This window comes from Halichoerus grypus, chromosome 11, assembly GCF_964656455.1.
Source record: "Halichoerus grypus chromosome 11, mHalGry1.hap1.1, whole genome shotgun sequence".
In the NCBI taxonomy this organism is placed as follows: Eukaryota; Metazoa; Chordata; class Mammalia; order Carnivora; family Phocidae; genus Halichoerus; species Halichoerus grypus.
Genome location: NC_135722.1, coordinates 57,050,697 through 57,073,076, shown reverse-complemented (window position 1 = coordinate 57,073,076; position 22,380 = coordinate 57,050,697). Strand labels below are relative to the sequence as shown.

At 39.1% G+C, this 22,380-nt stretch overlaps 1 protein-coding gene and 1 non-coding gene across 3 annotated transcripts in view; one reads left to right on the top strand and one right to left on the bottom strand.

The window, feature by feature from the left end:
* Positions 1-310: 310 nt before the first annotated feature.
* The window catches only part of NARS2 (asparaginyl-tRNA synthetase 2, mitochondrial), a 125,837-nt gene continuing 103,767 nt past the window's right edge, over positions 311-22,380 (top strand). For both annotated transcript variants that reach the window (XM_078058600.1, XM_036113222.2), the window contains exons 1-5: positions 311-821; positions 3,883-3,992; positions 5,023-5,143; positions 7,506-7,646; positions 13,460-13,540. In XM_078058600.1, coding sequence (XP_077914726.1) covers positions 681-821; positions 3,883-3,992; positions 5,023-5,143; positions 7,506-7,646; positions 13,460-13,540 — 594 coding nt within the window. In that variant the 5' untranslated portion in view covers positions 311-680. The remainder of the gene's footprint in view (positions 822-3,882; positions 3,993-5,022; positions 5,144-7,505; positions 7,647-13,459; positions 13,541-22,380) is intronic.
* LOC118549187 (U6 spliceosomal RNA) lies at positions 8,230-8,337 on the bottom strand. Its single transcript, XR_004923970.1, has one exon. It is a non-coding gene; the product is annotated as a U6 spliceosomal RNA (small nuclear RNA).

Genomic DNA, 22,380 nt, shown 5'->3' with positions numbered 1-22,380 from the left:
CAACAACTAAGTCTCCTGGAGGCTTTCCTTCTGCATCAGTCTCTTTTGCCTCTCAGTGTTCCTCGGCATCACCTGCAAGCTTTAGAAATGAACACCTCTTACGCCCCATCCCAGGTGTGCTCCCCATTTTTCCCAGCAATAACACCTGCAGCTGGAATGGCTTTGCTCCGCCCCTTCTGAGCCTCTGGCCCGCTCCCTCCCCACTCCGCCTGCACCTGCCTCAAGCCCGCCTTCTCCATAAACTGGAGTCACAAGTGCGCACGCTCCTTCTTAACCTTCTCGTAGCGTGATGACGTTGACGTTGACGTGTGACGTAGTGGCGGCGGCCCCGCGTGTTTCAGCTAGTGGAGGCGGTCTGAGCTGTGGGTTTGGAAACTACGTGGGACCGTGAGGTGTCTTGGCCGGCTACGGCGCGTGGTTTTTTGGGCTTACGCCGCTGACTCTGTTGTCTCCGCTCCACCCAGTCCCGGGAGAGGGAAGCGCCGGGGGAGGCTCTGTGGGGACAGAGCTGGAGCCCCTGAAGGGGAAGGGAGCAGCCGGGGTTGGGGGGCGTGGAGCGCCTGCGTGCAGGGCTGTAGCCCAGAACTGGGGAGCAATCGAGAGGGGAGGTTCACCATAGGCAGGGTCCGCACCAGCCGGGATCGGGGCTGGTCCCGAGGAAGGCCTAGGGCAGCCGCGCGATGTTTGGGGCCCGGTACCTGATCCGAGCCCTGCGCCCCTGTTCCTCCACTCCCTGCCCGAGACACAAACCTTCAGCCAGACTGAGCGTGCGGGATGCTCTCGGGGCCCAGAACACGAAAGGGGAGCGCGTTAAGGTCCAGGTGGGTGTATGGGAAGGGAGTGGGTTTTTCTTTTTAGTGACTTAAATGGCACCTCCACGACTAGGCTTGCCTTGTCAGAGAGAATGAAAGGCAGGAAAAGGAGAAAAGGTAGCCAATTGTGTGCGTTCACACTTTTCTCCTTTCCTTGTCTGCCGTTACTTTTTGCAAAACTGTTGGGATGCCTGTGAAGTCCTGGAACTTTGCTTTCACGGTACCAGGACATTACCTGTAAACTTGTTAGTCATACAGCAAAATAAACGTTTCCTTTGTCCCTCATAATGAACATCCACAGTTAATAGTGGCTGCCTCGACTAGCTCCTTGAGAGCTGACACCGTGTCTCATCTGTCTTGGTATTCACACATGGCTGACAGTAAATACTTGTTCAACTAAACAATTGCTTTTATTCAACTTTTAACCACCCCAAGGCCTAAAAATGGGGGTTTGCATATAATGTATGTATAATAAGTTAGGAGAAAGAGTAGAGTGTAGCAGTATGAAACTCTGGAGTCAGGCTGCCTAGGTTCAAATCTGCCACTTAGTGGCTCCTTAATTATGGGCATGTCTCTTATGTGTTCTCTGTTTCCTTCTTATGGCCGTGAGGCTAATAGCAGCCTTAATGTCATAGAGTCCTGAAGCTTGAGGTGATAGGTATTAAGACATTTAGAACAGTGGCTCACAGTCAATAAATGTTGGCTGCTATTATTTCTCTTGTTAATATCACTTGTAACAGCTCCACATAGAAGATTTGCCCTTAAGGGCATAGACCGAGCAAGGTGGTTTGACCATTCCTTGTAGGTTGCTGAAACACTGATGAAGTTATTTTTGTTGTCCTTGGATATCCTTGATTTTTAGCAGTATGGCCCCTCTGCATTTCTTTAGGTTTCATATTTTTTCCATGTTACAAATCAAAACCTTTTCTATTTATTCATTTTCTATTCATTTGACATACATACATTAATGATCCCTTTGGATTGGTAAAGATAAAAGCTACTGCTTAGGTTAGAGGCTTTTGTTTTAGTGCTGTGCAGCCTAAGATAGTAGCTACCTGACATTTGTGGCATTGAGCTCTTGAAATGCAGCTAGTCTAAATTGAAGGGTAAATGTAAAATACCAATTTTGGAGAACAAATACAAAATATCTCAATATATATTGATTACATGTTGATATTTGGAGCATAATTGGGTTAAATAAAATATTAAAATTAATTTTACCTACTTTTAGTGTGACCACTATAACATGCAGAATTACATATGTGACTCACATTATATTTTTGTATGTTAGCCCTGGTCTAATGGCTAAGACTAGTAATTGGGGCAATGTGATTGGTATTGGTGGTATAAAAAATTTTGAGAAAATAGAGAGGGACGTCCTTAACTATGTGCATAGGTCAAGGAAGACTTCTTATATTAAGTGACATTTCGCTTGAGTCCTGAAGGATATGAGTTCCTCAGGCAGAGGAACTGGGGATGGGGTGATGATAGCATTGTAGAGAAGTTTGATAATAACGTGAACTTTGAACTGAGAACTGTATTTTAATTCTAGCTCTACTGCTTGGGAACTGTGATTTTAATTATTTAGAGAGGTTATCCTAACTTCTCTAAATATGTTCTCCATCTCTAATATTCACTTCATTAAGTTCTTGTAAGGAATAAGTAGTAAAATATAAAGAGCTTAGAACAGAAGCACATTTTTAAACGGTGCTTCACAAATGTTATCTTTTACTAACAAGTGAAAAGCAAGACAGTGGTGCTTTGGGAATTACTATTGATTGAACCTGACCAAAGAGCACCTGCCTTCGGGGAAGCGTGGGGAGGTGAAACCAGAAAGATGGGCACACTCAATTGTGAAAGGCCTTGTATAGGAGACTGAGGCAAGTTATACTTATTCAATGTAGCCCTAGAAGAAGTTCAAGGGCTTTCTGGTAGACTTGGGTTCAAATTTGGGCTTTATGTTAACCAGCAGTGTGACCTTCAGCAAGTTATTTAACTTCTTTGAGTCCAGATTCTTTACTTGTAAGACAAATTATAATGATAATCCACAGAGCTGTTGTGAGGAAGGGATGAGATAGTATATGAAGAAGGTAGTAAAACACTTGTCAATAGTAGATTTTTAGTGCATGGTAGATATTCTTTCACTGAAAAACATTAATGGACTATTTACTATGTGCTTGACAGTGGCCTTCAAAGCAACTAAAGCATGGTTCCTAAACTTTGAAAATATTATGGACATGCAAATAAGTAATAGAAGAGCTTTAATAACATTGTCTATAGGGTATGATGGGAACACAAAGTAAGGGTCAAAAACTCTAGTTTTTCTAACTAGAATCATCTCCCTTTTCCCAAGCATGTCTGATAGTTCATCAAACACCATCAGTTGTTAAACACTTGTTCAGTGTCTGCTAGAAGAATATTCTCTTTTCCGTGCTAGTTAAATGTAAGTTGGATGTGATCTGTGAGAACTGTTTTTAGTAGTACTGGTCTACTAGAAGACCTCTCATTTGTACTCACCCATACCTGTCATTTAAATTCAGAGGGTCTTCGAAAGCTTATGTACTAATTATGTTCACATGAAAAGCTTCTTGAGAACTTTGTGTGATACATTCTAAAAGGGGAAAAAATTCCATAAAGATGTTTCTAGTCTATAACTATATAATCTCCCTTCTGGGAATTTTATATAAAAGAAGACGGGGGCCAAAATATGTGCCCTGTTATTTGTTACGGTGGTGAAAAGGAGCGAGGGGCAAGAAGAAATACCTGGAATAGCCAATATTGGGGAAATTGATGATGTGAATTAGGCTCTTCACCTAATGGAGTGTTAGGCATCTATTCAGAATGGTGAATTTTATTAACAAAACAAAAAGGTGTGATGCCGAAGCTGTATCTCACTACAATAAGAATCATACTGAATTAGATATGCTTAGGGGTGAGCTAAAAGCGATTGATTTGTTAAGACAGGATTGAGGACATTTTTTTTTTCATTTAGCCTTATATGTGCGTGTGTAATGAAAATGTAAAATGTTTATGTGTTTTAAACTCACATTTAGAAATTTCTCTTCATTAGGGATGGATTCGTTCAGTCCGATTCCAGAAGGAAGTCTTGTTCCTGCATATAAATGATGGATCGTCTTTGGAAAGCCTTCAGGTTGTAGCAGATTCAAGCTTTGACAGTAGGTGAGTCTTTTGTGTTTTTTTTTTTAAACAAAAGAGTCTTTTTTCTTTCATCTCTGCTCCCCATTTCCCTAATCCAATGTTCATATTGCCCCCTGAGTGATCTTTCTAAACAAACCTGCTTTTCAGAGCTTTGAGGCTTAAGTCCAACTATCTGGAATCAAGATCCTTCAAGCCCAGGCCTTTCCTTTTCTTTTTCTTTTTTTTTTTCTCTTTCTCTCTTTTTTTATTTTTTTAAATTTATTTATTTATTTTTTAAAGATTTTATTTATTTATTTGAGAGAGAGAGAGAGAGCACATGAGAGGGGGGAGGGTCAGAGGGAGAAGCAGACTCCCCGCTGAGCAGGGAGCCTGATGTGGGACTCGATCCCGGGACTCCAGGATCATGACCTGAGCCGAAGGCAGTCGCTCAACCAACTGAGCCACCCAGGCGCCCTATTTTTTTTAATTTAAATTCAGTTAATTAACATAGAATATATTATTAGTTTCAGACGTAGAGTTCAGTGATTCATCAATCTTATATTAACACCCAGTGCTCATTACATCACATGCCCTCCTTAATGTCCATCACCCGGTTACCCCGTCCCCGCCCCCCCAGCAACCCTCGGTTTGTTTCTTATGATTAAGAGTCTCTTATGGTTTGTCTCCCTCTCTGATTTTGTCTTGTTTTATTTTTCCCTCCCCTCCCTATGCTCCTCTATTTTGTTTCTTAAATTCCACAAATGAGTGAAATCATATAATTGTCTTTCTCTGATTGACTTATTTCACTTAACATAATAGCCTCTAGTTCCATCCATGTCATTGCAAATGGCAAGATTTCAGTTTTTTTGATGGAGGCCTTTCTTCTTCTAACATCTTCACGTAATAATATCCCCTACCTATTCTTTGCTTCAGTCTCTCCCAATTATTTGCTGCCCAAAGAAGGGTGAAACCTCTCTCATTAAATATTGGAATGTTCTGATAGCAAGTTTTGTATTAAAACGAGGGTTCCATATAATGATATCTTGTTTATGCTGGTTTTTTGTTACTGTAGAGAACTGGCTTTTGGGAGTTCTGTGGAAGTTCAAGGGCAGCTGGTAAAAAGTCCATCCAAAAAGCAAGATGTGGAACTGAAGGCAGAAAAAATTGAAGTTGTTGGAAATTGCGATGCCAAGGTATGCTCCAGTACTTTAATGGAGACTATTTAGGCTTAATTTGAAACATTAGCAGTCTGTTTTAAGTGTGATTATTGGGGAAGATGGCCCTTAGAGCATGCTTCAGTTGGACTTCCCAGATAATTGAAACAGGCTATCGTGCCTGAGGACTGTAGAGAGTATAGCAAAAAGTATATAGATGATTGAGTTTTATGAATGAAAGTGAAGTATTAATCTGTGTATCTCTTTGGATGGCTGTCACGGTTGAAACTTGCCACTTTCACGAAGATGCCCAGTTAGCCGCAGTGACAGAGACGTCGGGGTAGACCATGTTCTTAGGAAAGCCCTGCCTAGAAATGACCTTTGCAGGATCTAGAACTGTGCTGTACCAGTATAGTAGCCACTAGCCACCTGTGGCTGTTTCATATCAACTATTTTAATACTAAATCAATCAAAATTAAATAAAATCAGTTCCGCAGTGGCATTAACCACATTTCAAGTGTTTGGTCATTACAGGCAGCTGCTGGCTACCGTACTGGATAACACAGATACAGAACATTTCCATTTATCACAGAAAATTCTGTGGGACAGTACTGGAGTAATCCTTGGGCTGAGCAAAGATAAGAAATCCTACATTAAGACATATATGGGGCATCTGGGTGGTGCAGTCGGTTAAGCATCTGACTCTTGGTTTCAGCCCAGGTTGTGATCTCAGGGTCTTGAAATCAAGAACCCCGTCGGGCCCCGTGCTCAGCAGGGAGTCTGCTTGGTTTTCTCTCTCCTTCTCCCTCTGCCCCCACCTGCTTGTGTGTGGGCGCATGCTCTCTCTCTTCCTCTCTCTCTCTCAAATAAATAAATCTTAAAAAGAAAAAAGAGACATGTTTATGCCTATTTTTGCAAGACTCTTTGTTACTAGCTTTTATTTATCACCTGATAAAGAGGTTAGAGGGTATAAAATCATAGATTATCAATCCAGTTTCTGAACTGGAGAAAATGAGGCCCAGTCAGGTGACCTGACTTGCTCAAGGTTGTATAGCTGACTAGTGCCACAGCTGAAATTGATGTACTAGCCATCTGGCTCCCCTGTAGTTTTGCTATACTTGTCTTTAAGTATTTAATGAACGAAAAATGAGGAAGTATAGGGAAATTGCATCATTTTAATTCATTTTTATTTCTTTTGGATAATTGGAGGAAAATAAATATAAGGAAATAAGAGAGAAAATGGGCAACTTTTAAAAAAAGTCATTCTGAATAATTTTTCAAGAAATACTAATTGAAATGCTAATAAATACTAATTGACATGTAAAATCTGGAATCGGGCTCTAAGATTTCTGAAAAGTAGACTATGAAAATAATTTGGAACTCAGGAATTGGGAGATGGTAACCATTTTTGGTTCTGCTTTTTTAGAGGGGTATAATGATTATTAAAATTTGCCATGTGTTTTACTCTTCTTAAATTGTTCTCTCTTGGCTTCTTTGTCATTCACCTTCTCTTCCCCTTGATTTCAGGTTCATTGTAAAGTATTCAGACATTAGGGAATTCTGATCCCCAGGCAGTCTCCAGGCTCTTATTAATGTCATATTTTGACTTTAGTAGATGTGGTACTTATTCTATTATGAAATAAATTAGTATGTGCACTAAAAGAAATAGATAAGACTAAATGGAATAAGCTATCAGTTTGGCTTTTTTACTTAGCTTTTCTGTTATTAAAACTTTGGTCTGAAGGTTTGTTTCTGTCTTCTTAATCTTGAAACATGAGGGTAGGCAGGGTGTAATATTTCTACATCGAGTCATAATTTGAAATTTTTGTAAATATATACTACTCTGCCAGATGACAGAAAGCTGTTGACCCTCCCTCATGTTCTTAGACATGTTGATAAACAGGGAAGAACAGTGCCAATTGATTATAAATGATTGTAGGCTTCCAAGACATTTGGGTGACTTTAAAATTGAACACCAGCTGTGTGTACACAGCTGTAGAAAACATAATCTTTAATATCTACAATATTCTGAACTCTTATGTGCCAAACAGTGGACTATTTTGCATAATTATATCCTAATCTCTCTATTTGTAAGTAGTGACTGATATAAGCTAATGGATGGAAATTTGATAAATAACAGATTAGCCTCAGTAATATTAACTTTGCCCGAGGTTCCACACCTAATAAGTAGTAGAGCTGGATTCAAACCCACATCTCTGAATCCATCCACCATTCTACTAATTTGGAATTATGTGGACTATATTCACTTATATTAAGAAACAGGGAAAACATTTTAATTTTGTTTTGAAGCATTACTATTTAATAAGTGTCCTGGAAACTGCTATTATAGAACATTATCTTTTTTAGCTTTTAATTTGTTTTTTTTCCCATTTATTGGCAGGCTTTCCCTTTTAAATATAAGGAGAGACATCCTCTGGAGTATCTGAGACAATATCCTCACCTTCGGTGTAGAACTAATGCTCTGGGTTCTATACTGAGGGTTCGCAGTGAAGCCACAGCTGCTATTCATTCTTTCTTTAAGGTAAGGTGCTTTGTGTGCTTTTAGCTGTTCTTTCTTGTGAAGAAGTTGAATAATTATAACCTTGGAGTATTATCCTGAAAGTTCTGTTAGTCACACTATTTATTCCAAGCACGCTTTATTTGTGTGGTACTTTTTTCTTTGGCTGATTTGAAATTGTCTTTTAATCACTGGTTTTGAGCAATTAGATTATGATGTGCCTTGGCACAGTTTTCTTTGTTCCTTGTGTTTAGACCTTGTAGAATTTCTTGGATCTATGTGTTTTAATTTTCATCAAGTTTTTCAGCCATTATTTCTTCATATATTTTTTATGTTACCTCCCCCCTTTGGAGATTTCAGTTACCTATATATTAGGCCACTTAATGATACCTTCATAGCTCACTGATGTTCTTTTCTTTTTTTAAATTCCTTTTTCCCTGTGTGTTTTTTTAGGGGGTAGTTTCTATTGCTATGTCTTCAAACTTACTAATCTTTTCTTCTACAATGACTGATTTGTTGTTACTCTTATCCAATGCATTTTTCATCTCACATTGTAGGTTTCATAACTAGATGTTTGATTTGGGCCTTTTTTTTTCCTTCTGTGTGGAAAAATATGGAATGCTTCACGAATTTGCATGTCATCCTTGCACAAGGGGCCATGCTCATCTTCTCTTCATTATTCCAATTTTAGCATATGTGCTGCTGAAGCAAGCACGATTTGGGCCTTTTTAAAAAAATATCTTCCATTTAACTCTTTGAACATACACAAACATTTTTAATAAAACTTTACAGTTGTAATAGCTGTTTAATAACTGTTTTTATGTTCTTCTAATTCTAACATGTCTGTCAATTATAAGTCCTTTTTGATTGATATGCTGCTTTTATTTTTTATTTTTATTTATTTATTTATTTATTTGATTTAGTGCTTTTAGTCTCCTCATTACAGGTTATGATTTCTTGCCTCTTTGCCTATCTGCTAATCTTTGGTTAGATGCCAGACAGAAAATTTTACTGTGTTGGATATTATTAAGCTTTGTTTTGGTGTGAGGTTAAGCTACTTGAAAACTGTTTGATCCTTATGGGTCTTGTTTTTATAATTTGGTAAATAGGGCTGGAGCAGTGCTCACAGTCTAGGGCTAGTTAATTTCCACTACTGAGGCAAAGACTTCCTGAGTACTTTACCTAGTGCCTTGTGAATTTTGAGTTTTTCCATTCTGGCTTGTGGGAACAGGTACTGTTTCCAGCCACACTGTGAGCACCAGGCATTGTTTCCTCTGACCTTTTTGTATGATTCTTTCCTTGGCTTTTGATAGTTTCCCCACATGCACGTGCTCATCATTCTTCTACCTAATACTCCAGAGTGACCCTCTGTACATCCCTGGAGTTCTCATCTCTCTCCTCTCTGATACTCTCTCCTATGAATTCTAGCCACTTTTGCCCCCTCAGACTCTCAGCTCTGTCTCCTCAGCTAAGGAAGTCTGCTGGGCTCCACCTTATTTCCCCCTTCTTCCTGCTATGGCCTGGACAATCTCAAGGTACTAAGCAAGGCTATTGATAGGGTTCACTAAGTTTGTTTCCCGCCTCAGGGATCACTGTCTTTTGTTGTCTGATATCCATTGTCTTGAAAACCATCCTTTCGTGTGTGTTTTGTTTTTTTTTGTGGGGTTTTTAGTTTCGTTTTCATTTTTTTTGTTTGTTTGTTGTTTGTTTTTGGTTGTTTCAAGGGGGAGGGTAAATTTGGTCCCTGTTTTTCCATCTTGGTCATAGACATATATGTAGTAAGCACTACTTTTAAAGAGTTATTGGTGTTAATCAAGTAGATTGGTATGCAGCTAAAGGCATTTTGTCTTACTTAGCTTTGCTTGTCATTTGCTTCCCCCTACCCAGGAAAGCCACAGGGGAATATAGTGGTTAAGTTTATGAGGTCAAGGGACCCTACCCCCAGGTGGATGAGAGGGCCCCAAAGGCCAGGAGTGGCCCAGCAGATGAAGTTCAGTGTTATTCCAAGTGGTTCTGGAGCTCTTCCTATGCCACTTCTCCAGATCCAGCTGATTGGCAGAGATTGTCTAACATCATACCCTTCCCTTGGATGCATCCAAATTCATGCAGGCCCAGCCCTATTGTAGTTTACCAAGAGAGTTCTTGCTCTTTGAAAAGCTCCTTCAGAGTTAGTTTCTGGTGAAACAGCTAAAGAGCATTGTGGCTTTGAAGCATATAGTTTTGAATAAACAAAGAAAAATAATCACATTATACTATGTCATCCTATTATATAGTTTGAAAGGGTGCATTTCCATATGCTCTCATAAACTTTCTTACGCAGCTTCCATATGGCTTTTCAGTAGTGCTTAACCACACAAGCAGAAAATTTGTTCAGATCTAAAAATGTTTCTTGCCCCATATGGCTTTAAATAGTGGATAAAGTAGACCTGCTTCAATACTGAAAATTTTATAGATTTCTGGCCACTAGATGGTGATATTGGCAGTCCATTGGCAAGTGAGCTTTACCTACTTTATACATTTATTACTGGCAGCTTTTACAAATGTGTAAACAATTTAACAAACTGGGAAAAATCTGAAATAAAAAAATAAGCAAAATAACATTTTAAGTGGTTGCAAATAATGAATTTTAGCACTATTGGTTATAGTTATAAAGGCAGGTAATTTTTGAGTGCTATCAATTCAGTTTTTAATTGTAAAGCCCTGGAAAATATAATCCTGGTAATTCTATAATGTTACCTACTTGTATATATAACACTTAGGACTGAGTTGAAATCACAGAATATGATAGGGCATATTAAATAATAGTTATATGTTATCTAGTACTTGGTACTATTTCTGTGACTTACTACTTTAGACTCCCTAAAAGATGTTGAGACTCAAAATCTAAGAGTTTCATACCTTAAAGTATCCTAACTTAAAAGGTACTGTTCTAGTTGCTATTTTTTCTTAATATTTCTAGGTTAGAAAGTTATTTTTTGGTTTGAGTATCAAAAATGTTTTGTGTATAAGTTGGTTTGTGCATAAAAGTGACACCTTTGCTGTGTACTAAAACTTGGATATCTAGAATCCTCAAGGTATGAATTATTTAGAAGAGCTGAGTTTTTCCCATAACAGAGTAGTTAGGCACAATTTTTTTTTCTAATTTCCAATGGAGGTTATCCTAAAATATATTACATGGTTCCCTGGCTTCCTAATTGAGCCAATAGAAGAGTTTACCCTTTCTTGATGAGTCCAGATTCTTCCTTTTGAGTATCAGGTTTTTCCCTCTTCTGTATGGCAAGGCCTTAAAAGCCTGTCAGGGTGTATTCTTTGCTGCTCTGTTGAATGACCCCAGACTACTGTGTCTTTGAGTTCCTGTGACTGTTTTTTATGGATTTTTTTTTTTTTTTTTGGTCTTCTTGCTGTCACTTTCTGTTGCCAGTGGCTAGCAATTGTCATGTTTCTTCCTTGTTGATCCTGATTAAATAATGATGCTTACTTTGTGTGAGTGTAAAAGAAAAATACAGTCCATGAGGTTTTGAGTGATGTGCATGGGCTTTAGTATGTGAATTTTATAAATTTCAGATGCTCAGTGTCTTATAAAATATCTGGTTCTAAAATGTGTATCAAAAATATTTAGATATTTAGAGGTGGCAGGTGGAATCAGAAAAATTGGGTGAGTAGGGGCGCCTGGGTGGCTCAGTCGGTTAAGCGTCTGCCTTTGGCTCAGGTCATGATCCTAGGGTCCTGGGATTGAGCCCCGCATCAGGGTCGGGCTCCCAGCTCAGCAGGGAGCCTGCTGCTCCCTCTGCCCCTCCCCCATGGGGCTCTTTGCTCAGCAGGTAGCCTTCTTCTGCCTCTACCTCTGCCCCTCCTCCCTGCTGGTGTCTTCTCTCGCTCTCTCTGTCAAATAAATCAATAAATCTTAAGGGGGGAAAAAAAGAAAAGAAAAATTGGGTAAGTGTGTACTTTTATTTTTGGCTCCTTCTCTGGCCTTCCTATTTCTAGTTAGGAACCCCTTTACTGTAGGATGGGATAAATATCTGACACTGTTACCCTGGTGGAGGCAGACAGTACTCCCCCACTCCTTGCTGTTTATTTTCCTTTTTATTTTTCTACTTCCCTATCCACTTTCTCTGTTTTGGATTTTGTTCTCTATGCTTTATTATTCTACCTTTGGAGTCTGTTCTTTATAGCTTTTGGTGGGAATGTTACAGACTTTGATATAAGCCTTCTAGCAGCATTAAGGCTTAAAAAGCTGGTGATACCTTTTGAAAGGTTTAGCATTAATTGAGTATTAAGAATAATTCCCACTACTTGAGTGATTTTTTCTTTTTAAACCCAGATAGTTTTTTTCATAAGATTTGCAGTTTTGTTTCTTGTGGCAATTGACCAGTTCTAACTTTGGCAATTATATTTAGCCGTTAGATTTTCTCCTCCCTCTCCCCCTCCCTCTCACCACCCTCATTTCCTTTGGATTTTTCACTTCCTTTCTTTGTTTACTGCACTCCTGCTCATAGTTGCCTGTATTCATGTGGAATAAATGATTCATGTCCATAATTCTGGTTCCTAGGAGATAAAAATTTTATGCAGTAATGTTATTGATTACATTTCATTCGTTCTCTATAATGTGCTTTGTGTGGCACCTCTAGGCACGTAGCTCCCAGGTTAAGTATATATTTGAATATTTTCTGAGACTCCTAATTTATAGCTTGAATATTTAATCAGTCTACATCATAAGACAAGTTGTTAACTGGGTACTTTTTATCATAGCCAGAATACTTGAATTCCACCTTTTTAAGAAGGGAAGGGCAAATTTGGGAGGCGGCTGGTGTAATGCACTGAGACATTTTACATTCCATCAGTGATAGGTATAATTCGGCAGAGATTAAATGTGCATGTATGAATTCATTGTACTGATTTCAAGATCAAAATTTTCGTGTGAAACACATACTATTGTGCCTCTGCAGCGTAAGTTCTACACCCACCTGCAACATTTACACTGAATGTAACCTTTTGCCACATCCATAGTCAAAATGAAAGAAGCATAACCTTGAAGTTGGTGGGTTATTTCAATCCTACTAGCAAACAGCTTTTGTGGTTCACTAATGGAAATAGCTCAGACTTCGGAGCGGAAGAATTGAAATTGGGCGCCTCAGTAATGGATGGATTTGATGCTCAGAATCTTCCTTGAGGTAAAGGAAGTGCACTGCCTATGCCGTGTGTAGTGTTCTGTGCCATCAATTTGATGACAGACTTCCTAAAAATCATTTCTGCCTTTGTTGCTATTTATTTCTTCAGTCCCTATTTGCCAACTTTAATTTTTCTCCTTTTTTGGTGGTTTGTGACAATTGGGGGGTCTCATTCCAAAATAACAACTGAACTTCATATTGATCACTTCATAGTCCCTTAGCAGTGCAGGCAACATCGTTGCACATTAGCCTTGAGTGAGTGTGTGTGTGTGTATGTGTGTGTGTGTGGATTCACTACCAGTGTGTTAGAGAAGTGGGAAGAAAAAATACACCAGAGAGACCTTAAAGGCCTAGGTTCCAGTCCTGGCTCTCTCTGCCATCGACTAGTTGTGTGAATTTTTCATTAAGTCTCTCTGGGTCTCAATTTCCTTATCTTTGAAATCATGTTGGACTAGAGAATGTCTAAGTCAGTTCTTGATTTAAAATTCATTGTGCTTCTCTGCACAGTAAAACACTCAACTTGATATCTCATTAGTTATACTTGGGGGGTTAGAGATTTGATATGGCATTCTCTTAGTGCTCTTTTAATAGTGTAATCGGTTGTATGATCTTAGAATTGTTTTATATACAAATACACTGAAAAAAGTGGGTTTTCTTTTCTTCCAGGACAGTGGCTTTGTGCATATTCATACTCCAATAATCACATCCAATGACTGTGAGGGGGCTGGAGAATTGTTCCAAGTTGAAGTAAGTTGTGCTTCCCATCTTGAGGCATAGGTTGCTCTTTGATATTTTTCTTCGGAGGGTTTCCTTTACATTTAATAATGGTTGTGTGGGTAGACCATAACTAAAACTTGAAGATTTGTCAATAGTAATCCTTAAAGAACAGGTATAGAAAATTCAAACTTCTCTGATTTCCTGTCCTACTGGCTATATTACTGACATTGTGACTGAAAGGAATGAATTTTAAATTAGTACTCCATTTGCTTTCCTTATATAACTGTGAATTGGTGAACTAGAGACACTTGAAGAGATTAATAAAGCTTTTAAGATCTCTTTCATGCACATTCAACCCCCAGTTAATATTTTTGGATGTAAGTTATATTTTAAAAGATAAAATAAGAAAACATACATTAGCATATTTTCTTTTCCAAAGTCTTTAAAGAACACATTTATTTTATAAGAAATTATTTATGTTCCATATACCTCATGAAGGCTCTGTTTGTTTTTTTTTTTAAAGATTTTATTTATTCATTAGAGAGAGAGAGAGCATGAGAGGGGGGAGGGTCAGAGGGAGAAGCAGACTCCCTGCCGAGCAGGGAGCCCCATGTGGGACTCGATCCCGGGACTCCAGGATCATGACCTGAGCTGAAGGCAGTCGCTTAACCAACTGAGCCACCCAGGCACCCCTGAAGGCTCTGATTTTAATTCCTTGTTCAGCAATAATTTTTTGAGCTCCTGGTATATGCCAGGCATTGTCAGCTTGCCCTTGTTGCACATTATTTAAAAGTTACCAGTTTTTCTTACTTGTAGGCAGTTGAAAGCCTTTCATTTACCAATTTCACAACCTATTTAACATCATTGGCCAGTAGTATAATAATGGGCAGAGAGAAATGTATGTTGATAAATGGTGCTTTTTGTATTTCTTTCATTTATTCAGTGATTTCTTTATCTCTAAGAAGTCAAGATTCTTATTTATACATCTGGGTGATTCCATCAAATGACAAGACCTGTGTATAACTGCTCTGTTCTGGTTCAGTACATTTGGACTCTTGATAATGATGCTTTCTCTTATTATTATTGAACAAAGTATTCACTGGGAGAAGTTGTCCTGATGTGTTGAAGTCATTATTTAAAATGATAATCAAATGCAGTCTGTATTCATACATAGTTTGAAGAAATCTTGATAGCCTTCTGCAAAAAGCAGAATAAAAATGCTTCGTTGAACATTTAAACTGGGATTGTTAACATCTGTAAATGTGAGTTCAAAAAAGGCAGCAAATGATAAAATAACAGTACATAAATCATGAAAAACATTCTCTTCTAGGTGTTTATATTGTTTATGTTCTCTTTGTACCTTAATAGTCTTCTGAATGTTGAAGTGAGGAATTACCCACCTTAAGTACATTTCATAATCCCTTAATCTAAACCACTGAATATTAAAAAGGAAATGATGGGAAGGAAAGGTATAATTTAAAGGAGTTTTACAAATAAGAAAGTAATTATTAAAGAGACCCAAATTAAGCAAGTAAAAAAAAATCTGTAACAAACTGAAATAATGATACATTTGGAGATAACTACTTTGCTACCGGGGAAATCCCATAAGCAAGTCTGAATGATTATAGTATATGTGTTTTGGCCTTTAAACAACACAAGGCAAGTTAGTATAAATATAGAGGAAGGGGAAAATACGTATTTCTGAAGCTAAACAAATGAGAAGTGTTCAATGTTTGTAGCCTTTCAGGGCCAGGTTGAGGAATTTCCCATTAGTGAAATTAGACTTGCCTATTCAGGGTACCAGAAAGAAATGCTTTTGAATTTGTTGGTCCTAGGCTCCTGCTGTCAGGCTCTAGATCAGATCTCAGCAATTTGTGGCTTTTTGCTATGACCCGCTGTCTTTGTTGCTTTCAGAAGCTTGGTTTAGAAGACTTGTCTTCTGCCCCTGCCAACCCTCTATCCTTTGAAAGCAGGACCTTCTTATTCCCACCTCACACATGTCTGTACAGTACTTCCATTCTTCATTGTGTTAATTTTATCCTGACTGCCTATAAAGGCATTGGGGTTTGAATCTTGGTACCCCACTGTTAGGAGTAAGTGGAGTTTCGTATTTAAATTCTTCTCTTGGGGGTGCCTGGGTGGCTCAGTCATTAAGCGTCTGCCTTCGGCCCAGATCATGATCCCAGGGTCCTGGGATCGAGCCCCTCATCGGGCTCCCTGCTCCGCGGGAAGCCTGCTTCTCCCTCTCCCACTCCCCCTGCTTGTGTTCCCTCTCTAGCTGTGTCTCTCTCTGTCAAATAAATAAATAAAACCTTAAAAAAAAAAAAAAACCTTGGAGCGTGTGAGTGGCTCAGTCGGTTAAGTGTCTGACTCTTCATTTCTGCCCAGGTCATGATCTCAGGGTCGTGAGATCAAGCCCCACATCAGGCTCCACACTCAGTGTGGAGCCTACTTAAAAAGAAAAAAGATAGGATGCCTAGTACACCCAGGTTTGAGGGCAGCAGTAAAAGGCCATCTTGAAATGTGCAATAAGAACATACACTTCTCTAATACACTGTTGAGAAGTGATAGCGTGTTCCATCATTTTAGTTTCCTTTTTCTTCATTTCTGTTTCCTGCTTTAAGACTCGGGCTATTTGTTAAGGTTTGGGTACTACTGAACACGTATGTAGAAAGTTGCATTAAGGCATGCATATGTTATTCAGCAGACATTTGTACTACCTGTGTTCAAGATGCTAGCTTGTCTCTAAGAAGATAAAAGAGATTAAAGGCAAGAATTAGAGGTTATGGCAAAAATTAGCTATTGATGGAGTGTAAGATGAAACTGCTTTATGTATATATTTGAGGTTACAGTCTTAACAATTGCAAGTGGTATGGAATCTAGAGGAAAATTAGGTCAATGAGGATTGACTTGGGCAGTAAAATCTTCAAAATGAATTTGTGACTGGAGTGTAACCTAGGGAGAATATTCCCAGTAGGAGAACAATGTGAGCAGAGTCAAGCAATTGAAATGAGTGTGGGGTTTTCAATGGACTCTAGATGGACAAATTAGAAAGTTCATATTGGTGAATGATAAGAAATAAAGTCGGATGGCTATAGGAACGAAAAGATGGAGCAGGTTTTAAAAAAACAACTTTATTGAAATATATTTTTTTTACCATAAAATTTACCCACTTAAAATACAGTTCCATGGTTTTTAGTATATTCACAAGATTGTGCAGCCATCAATCACTACAAATCTAATTTTAGAGCCTTTCCATCACCTCAAAGTGAAATCTGGTCCCCATTAGCAGTCCCTTGCCGTTGCCCGCCCCCCCATTCTAGGTAAACGCTAAACTACTTTCTATAGATTTGCCTTTTGGGAAGCATTTCATATAAATGGAATCATACAACATATGGTCTTTTGTGTTTGGCTTTTTTTTTCTTAGCACAGTGCTTTTGAGGTTCATTCATGTTGTAGCATTTATCAGTACTTCATTCCCTTTTATATTCAACTGGTATACTATTGTATAGATGTACAACATTTTGTTTATCCATTTGGCAGTTGATGGATATTTGGATTGTTTCTACCTTCTGGCTATTATGAATAATGCTACTATGAACATTTGTGAAAACATTTCGATGAGCATATGATTTCATGTCTCTTGGGTGGAATTGCTTAGTCATATGGTAACTCTGTGTTTAATATTTTGAGAAGCTGCCAAACCATTTTCCAAAGTGGCTGCACCATTTTATATTCCCACCAGCAATGCATGAGGGTTCTGGTTTCCCCACATCATTGCCAACCCCTATTATTGCCCTTCTTTTTTTTATTATAGCCATAGCTAGAGGGTATGAAATTATTTCTCATTATGGGTTTGCTTTTTGCTTTTGGACATTTACAATTTATATGTAAATGTGTAATTCACATTTGAGCTTTTAAAATTACAGTTCTGTTATGCCAAAGTGTGATAAATGGTCACACATTATGAAATTAGGTTGAGAAAATCTAAGATTAATACTTCATATAATAGGAACATTATTCAAGCCTTAGAATTTATGCATTTAAATAGTTTTTAAAGCTGAGAATGAACTGAAAGAGTAAGCCTGTTAAATGGAACCCAAGAAGACGTGTAATTTTATATCTGAATCTCCTACTGTGAAGAGTCTCATGCTAAGATTCTCATGCTGCATCTCATACTGTATGTTGAAGTTTGGTATTAGGTTGGTTTGCTTGCGCGTGTGTGTGTGGTTATATATGTAACATAAAATTTACCATTTTAACCATTTTTAAATGTACAATTCAGTACTATTAATTATATTTACAGTGTTGTACAACCATTACCACTCTGTTTCTTAAAACTTTTTCATCACTCCAGCAGAAACTGTATGGCAAAAGCTCTCCATTCCCATCACCCCTTGCCCCTAGTAACCTCTAGTCTACTTTTTGGCTCTATGGATTTCTTGTCCTGGATATTTCATATAAATGGAATCATGATATTGGCCACATGATATATGGCCTTTTGTGCCTGGCTTCTGTTGTAGCATATTATCAGAATTTCATTTCTTTTTATTACTAAATAATATGTTGTGTGGATATACTGTATTTTGTTTAACCATTCATTGATAGACATTAAGTTGTTTCCACTTTTTGGTTATTATGGATAATGCTGCTGTGAACATTTGTGTACAAATTTTTGTTTGAACACTTGTTTTCAGTTCTGTTTGACTATATACCTAGGAGTGGAATTGCCGGGTCATATGGTTATTCTATGTTTAACTTATTGAGAAACTGCCAAATTATTCTCCACAGTGGCTGCACCATATTGTATTCCCACCAGCAGTGTATGAGTGTTCCACTTTTTTTTTTTTTTTTTTAAGATTTTACTTATTTATTGGAGAGAGAGCGAGCACGCATGTGCGAGCAGGCGTGGGTAGGGAGAGGAAGAGAATCTCCGTAGACTCCACACTGAACAGAGCCCAGTGTGGGGCTCAACCCCACGACCCTGAGGTCCTGACCTGAGTGGAAATCAGGAGTCAGAGGTTTAACTGACTGAGCCACCCAGGCGCCCTGAGGGTTCCACTTTCACTGCATCCTTGCCAATGCTTGTTATTTTCAGTCTCTGATTATAGCCATTCTAATGGATGCAGTATCTCATTGTGGGTTTGATTTGCACTTCCTTAATGACAAAGGATGTTGAGCATCTTTTTGTGTGCCTCTTGGTCATTTGTATATCCTTGGAGAAATTCTATTTTAAGTCTTTTGTCAGTGTTTTAATTGTCTTGTCTTTTTGTTGTTGAGTTGTGGGAGTTCCTTTTCTATTTTAGAAACAGATCTATCCCCTGCATCCCCCTAGCCATGTGAAGCCTCTGATTATGCCCCTGGCTGGCACAGCCTTGGGTACGACCACAATCTCCTAGAGGTGGCATTGATTCTGGCCGGGCTCTTTTTTTTTTTTTTTTTTTTTAGTTTTAAATTTTTTTATTGTTATGTTAATCCCCATACATTACATCATTAGTTTTAGATATAGTGTTCCATGATTCATTGTTTGTGCATAACACCCAGTGCTCCATGCAGAACGTGCCCTCCTCAATACCCATCACCACTGGCCGGGCTCTTTGGCGGTCTCTTTTCCAGACCACACCCAGCTCTGAAACTCAGCTAATTCCAGGCTGATTGCTCTATTGTTTCAGCAATATTCACAGACTGATCCAGTCAAATTCAGGCTCCTTTAAAGGTATACTTCACAAAGTCAGTGTTTGAAATTTATCCTGAGCCCAAAAGGTCTCCTCCCTGCTGTCTCTCAGTTTCTCTCCAGCAGATTAGCAGGTCTACAGTTTGTCCTTTATCTCCAATGTCCAAGACCTCCCATTTGCCTTTTTTTTTTTTTTTTTTTTTTTAAAGAGCACCCTTAGGTTTGAACTTCTCCACACTCTGTTGCAAATGAAGTCAGTTCCTTTAAAAAAAAGAGATTTGGGGAAGTATTTTATGGCCTGCTTCTATCCCCAGGCGAAATCTCTGAACAAGGCTCTAGTGCTAGAGGCAGGGACAATGGACACTAAGTGACATCCTGAAATAGGAACCGAGCTCAGTGCAGCCCCAGGTCTCCTAGGCTTGCCTCGCCCACCCCATGAGCCTGGACAAGAGAATCAGGGCCTGGTATTCTTCGTGCCTTGCCCAAGGCAGAGCTTCCTTCTGACCAGCAGCGACTGGGCGGAAGAAGGGAGCCCCCACCTCTTGGCTGCACTCACCCAGAACTTAGCATTAGCCGCAGGTAGCTGTGGGCAAGGTGAGAAATGCTGGCATGCTGCCCCTTCTGCTAAGGTAGTCCTCCTACTGGGAGCTGCGGTTCAAAAGAGCCCTCTGGGCGGAGTTGCCATGCCGCCTGTGGGGGGGGGGGGTGCTGGGCTCCATGGAATATGACTCAGCCATCAGAAAGGATGAATACCCACCATTAGCATTGACATGGATGGAGCTGGAGGGGATTATGCTAAGTGAAATAACTCAATCAGAGAAAGACAATTATCATATGGTTTCATTCATATGTGGAACATAAAGAATAGCACGGAAGACCATAGAGGAAGGGAGGGAAAACTTGAATGGGAAGAAATCAGAGAGGGAGACAAATCGTAAGAGACTCTGGACTCCAGTAAAAAACAAGGTTTCAGAGGGGAGGGGATTGGGGGGGATGGGTGAGCCCAGTGATGGGTATTAAGGAGGGCATGTGTTGTAATGAGCACTGGGCGTTATACGCAAATAATGAATCATTGAACACTACATCAAAAACTAATGATGTACTGAATGATGGCTACCTGAACATAATAATAATAATAAAAAAGGGCCCTCTGTCTTTGGCTGTTTTATCAGTCTGGAGTGGAGTTTTTGTCATGCTGAGCTTTGATGGGAAAGGGAGGGGGAGTGGATTGTCATTCAAACACCACTTGTCCTTACCAAGTTTTAGTAGATTTTCTTGAATAGATGTTTTTTCATTTGCTGAATGTCCTTAGGACCATTTTCAGGGACTTTGAATGGCTAGGGTGGGGTCAAGGTTTGTGTTTTTATTTTTTATGTTGTAACTTTCTTCAGTTTCACTGAGGAGTGGGTCTGCAGAACTCCCCCTCTGCCAGGCCAAAGGTGAGAGTTAAAAAGGAAAAAAAAGAAGAAAAAGGCAGGTCACTTTGGACTGCTTTTTACCACAACAGTCCTCAGTTTCCTCACTTGTACAATGTGATTGACACAGTGCTTACAGGTTGTAAGGATTAAGTGAGATGACACATATGAAAACTTAAAATTGTTATTCAAAAATAAAGAAAACTTAATGTGCATGTGATATAAGCACCAAAACTTTCTTTTTTCCAAATTGTTATGCATTCTAGAAATAGTAACAAGAAGTTACTGGAAAGGGGCGCCTGGGTGGCTCAGTCGTTAATCGTCTGCCTTCAGCTCGGGTCATGATCCCAGGGTCCTGGGATCGAGCCCCGCATCGGGCTCCCTGCTCGGCGGGAAGCCTGCTTCTCCCTCTCACACTCCCCCTGCTTGTGTTCCCTCTCTCGCTATCTCTCTCTGTCAAATAAATAAATAAAAAATCTTTAAAAAAAAAAAAAAGAAGTTACTGGACCTCAGGAATTTGGGTGCTTGTAAGTTTTTATGGCTAAGTTACTTGCGGCACACATCATTTTGGTTCTGCTTGATGTTTGCACTTTTTAATATTCTTACCTGTTTCTTTTAAACTTTTTAGATGTTATGAGGGCTAACCCAGGTCAAACCTCCTATCAAAATAGCTTCTTTAGCTGACATTAAGCTTTTCCTTCTTCCAAGTCCTGTTGTCTTTGTGTTCAGTTGCTATAGCTTCTTTGGACATTCGGTTGTTCTTTACCGTTTTTTGTTTTTTTTTTTAAACATCTATTTTGTTTCCTTATCTAGATTGCAAGCTTCTTATGGGGGTGGGACACTTGGATACTTGTTGATCAATATTTTCTGTGGGCTCTTTTAGCTTTGCAGAACCTTCATCCTTAAGAGATCAGTCCTTTTCTGTTGAGGATGTTTATTTCTGTTAAGGAGGTTCAGTTTCTGCATGTAAAAAAGGCCCTGGGCATATATAGGAAAATAGATGAGACTCACAGTAGTGTTTGCCCCGTGCACAGGGCCTACTGTTCTGTATGCTTTGAATTTTTAATCATCTGCTTGTATTGCCTAAAAACAAAAATTATATGTAAAAGTTATACTGTTCAAAAGTTACAAAGGGTGTAAAGTAAAAAGTCAGTTTCCCTCCCACCCCTGACTCCCAGCTAGCCTGGTTCTCCTTGCCACAGGCAGTCACGTTCTCTTTTTCTCTAGAGAGTTTGTACCAACTTTTATTTCTGACAGCAATAAGTGTGGGTGCTGTTTCTCATGAATCATCTATCAGATTGTGTTCCAAAATTTTAACTTTTCTTCTCCCAATTTTAACCAGATATATTACTTTTTCAATTAAAAAACTAAAGAGGAGAAAGAAAATGCCACACTAGATTAAGAGAAGCAAATCTGTTTTTAAGGGCACTGAGAAGATAACTGACTCGATACCGTGTTTTTGCTGCTTCCACTGTGAAGTGAGAATTTTGTGAATCAACACTGTGGTTTGGAAAAAAAAGAAAAAATCCCTCAGACTGAACCGATACAGCCTGCTGCTACTAGGTCTTATTCAGAAGACTGGGCTATTTTTTCCATCCTACGGCATCCACCAAGTGGAGTGCATTCTTAAAATGTTCTAATCCCGGGGTGCCTGGGTGGCTCAGTCATTAAGCATCTGCCTTTGGCTCAGGTCATGATCCCAGGGTCCTGGGATCGAGCCCCGCATTGGGCTCCCTGCTCTGCGGGAAGCCTGCTTCTCTCTCTCCCACTCGCCCTGCTTG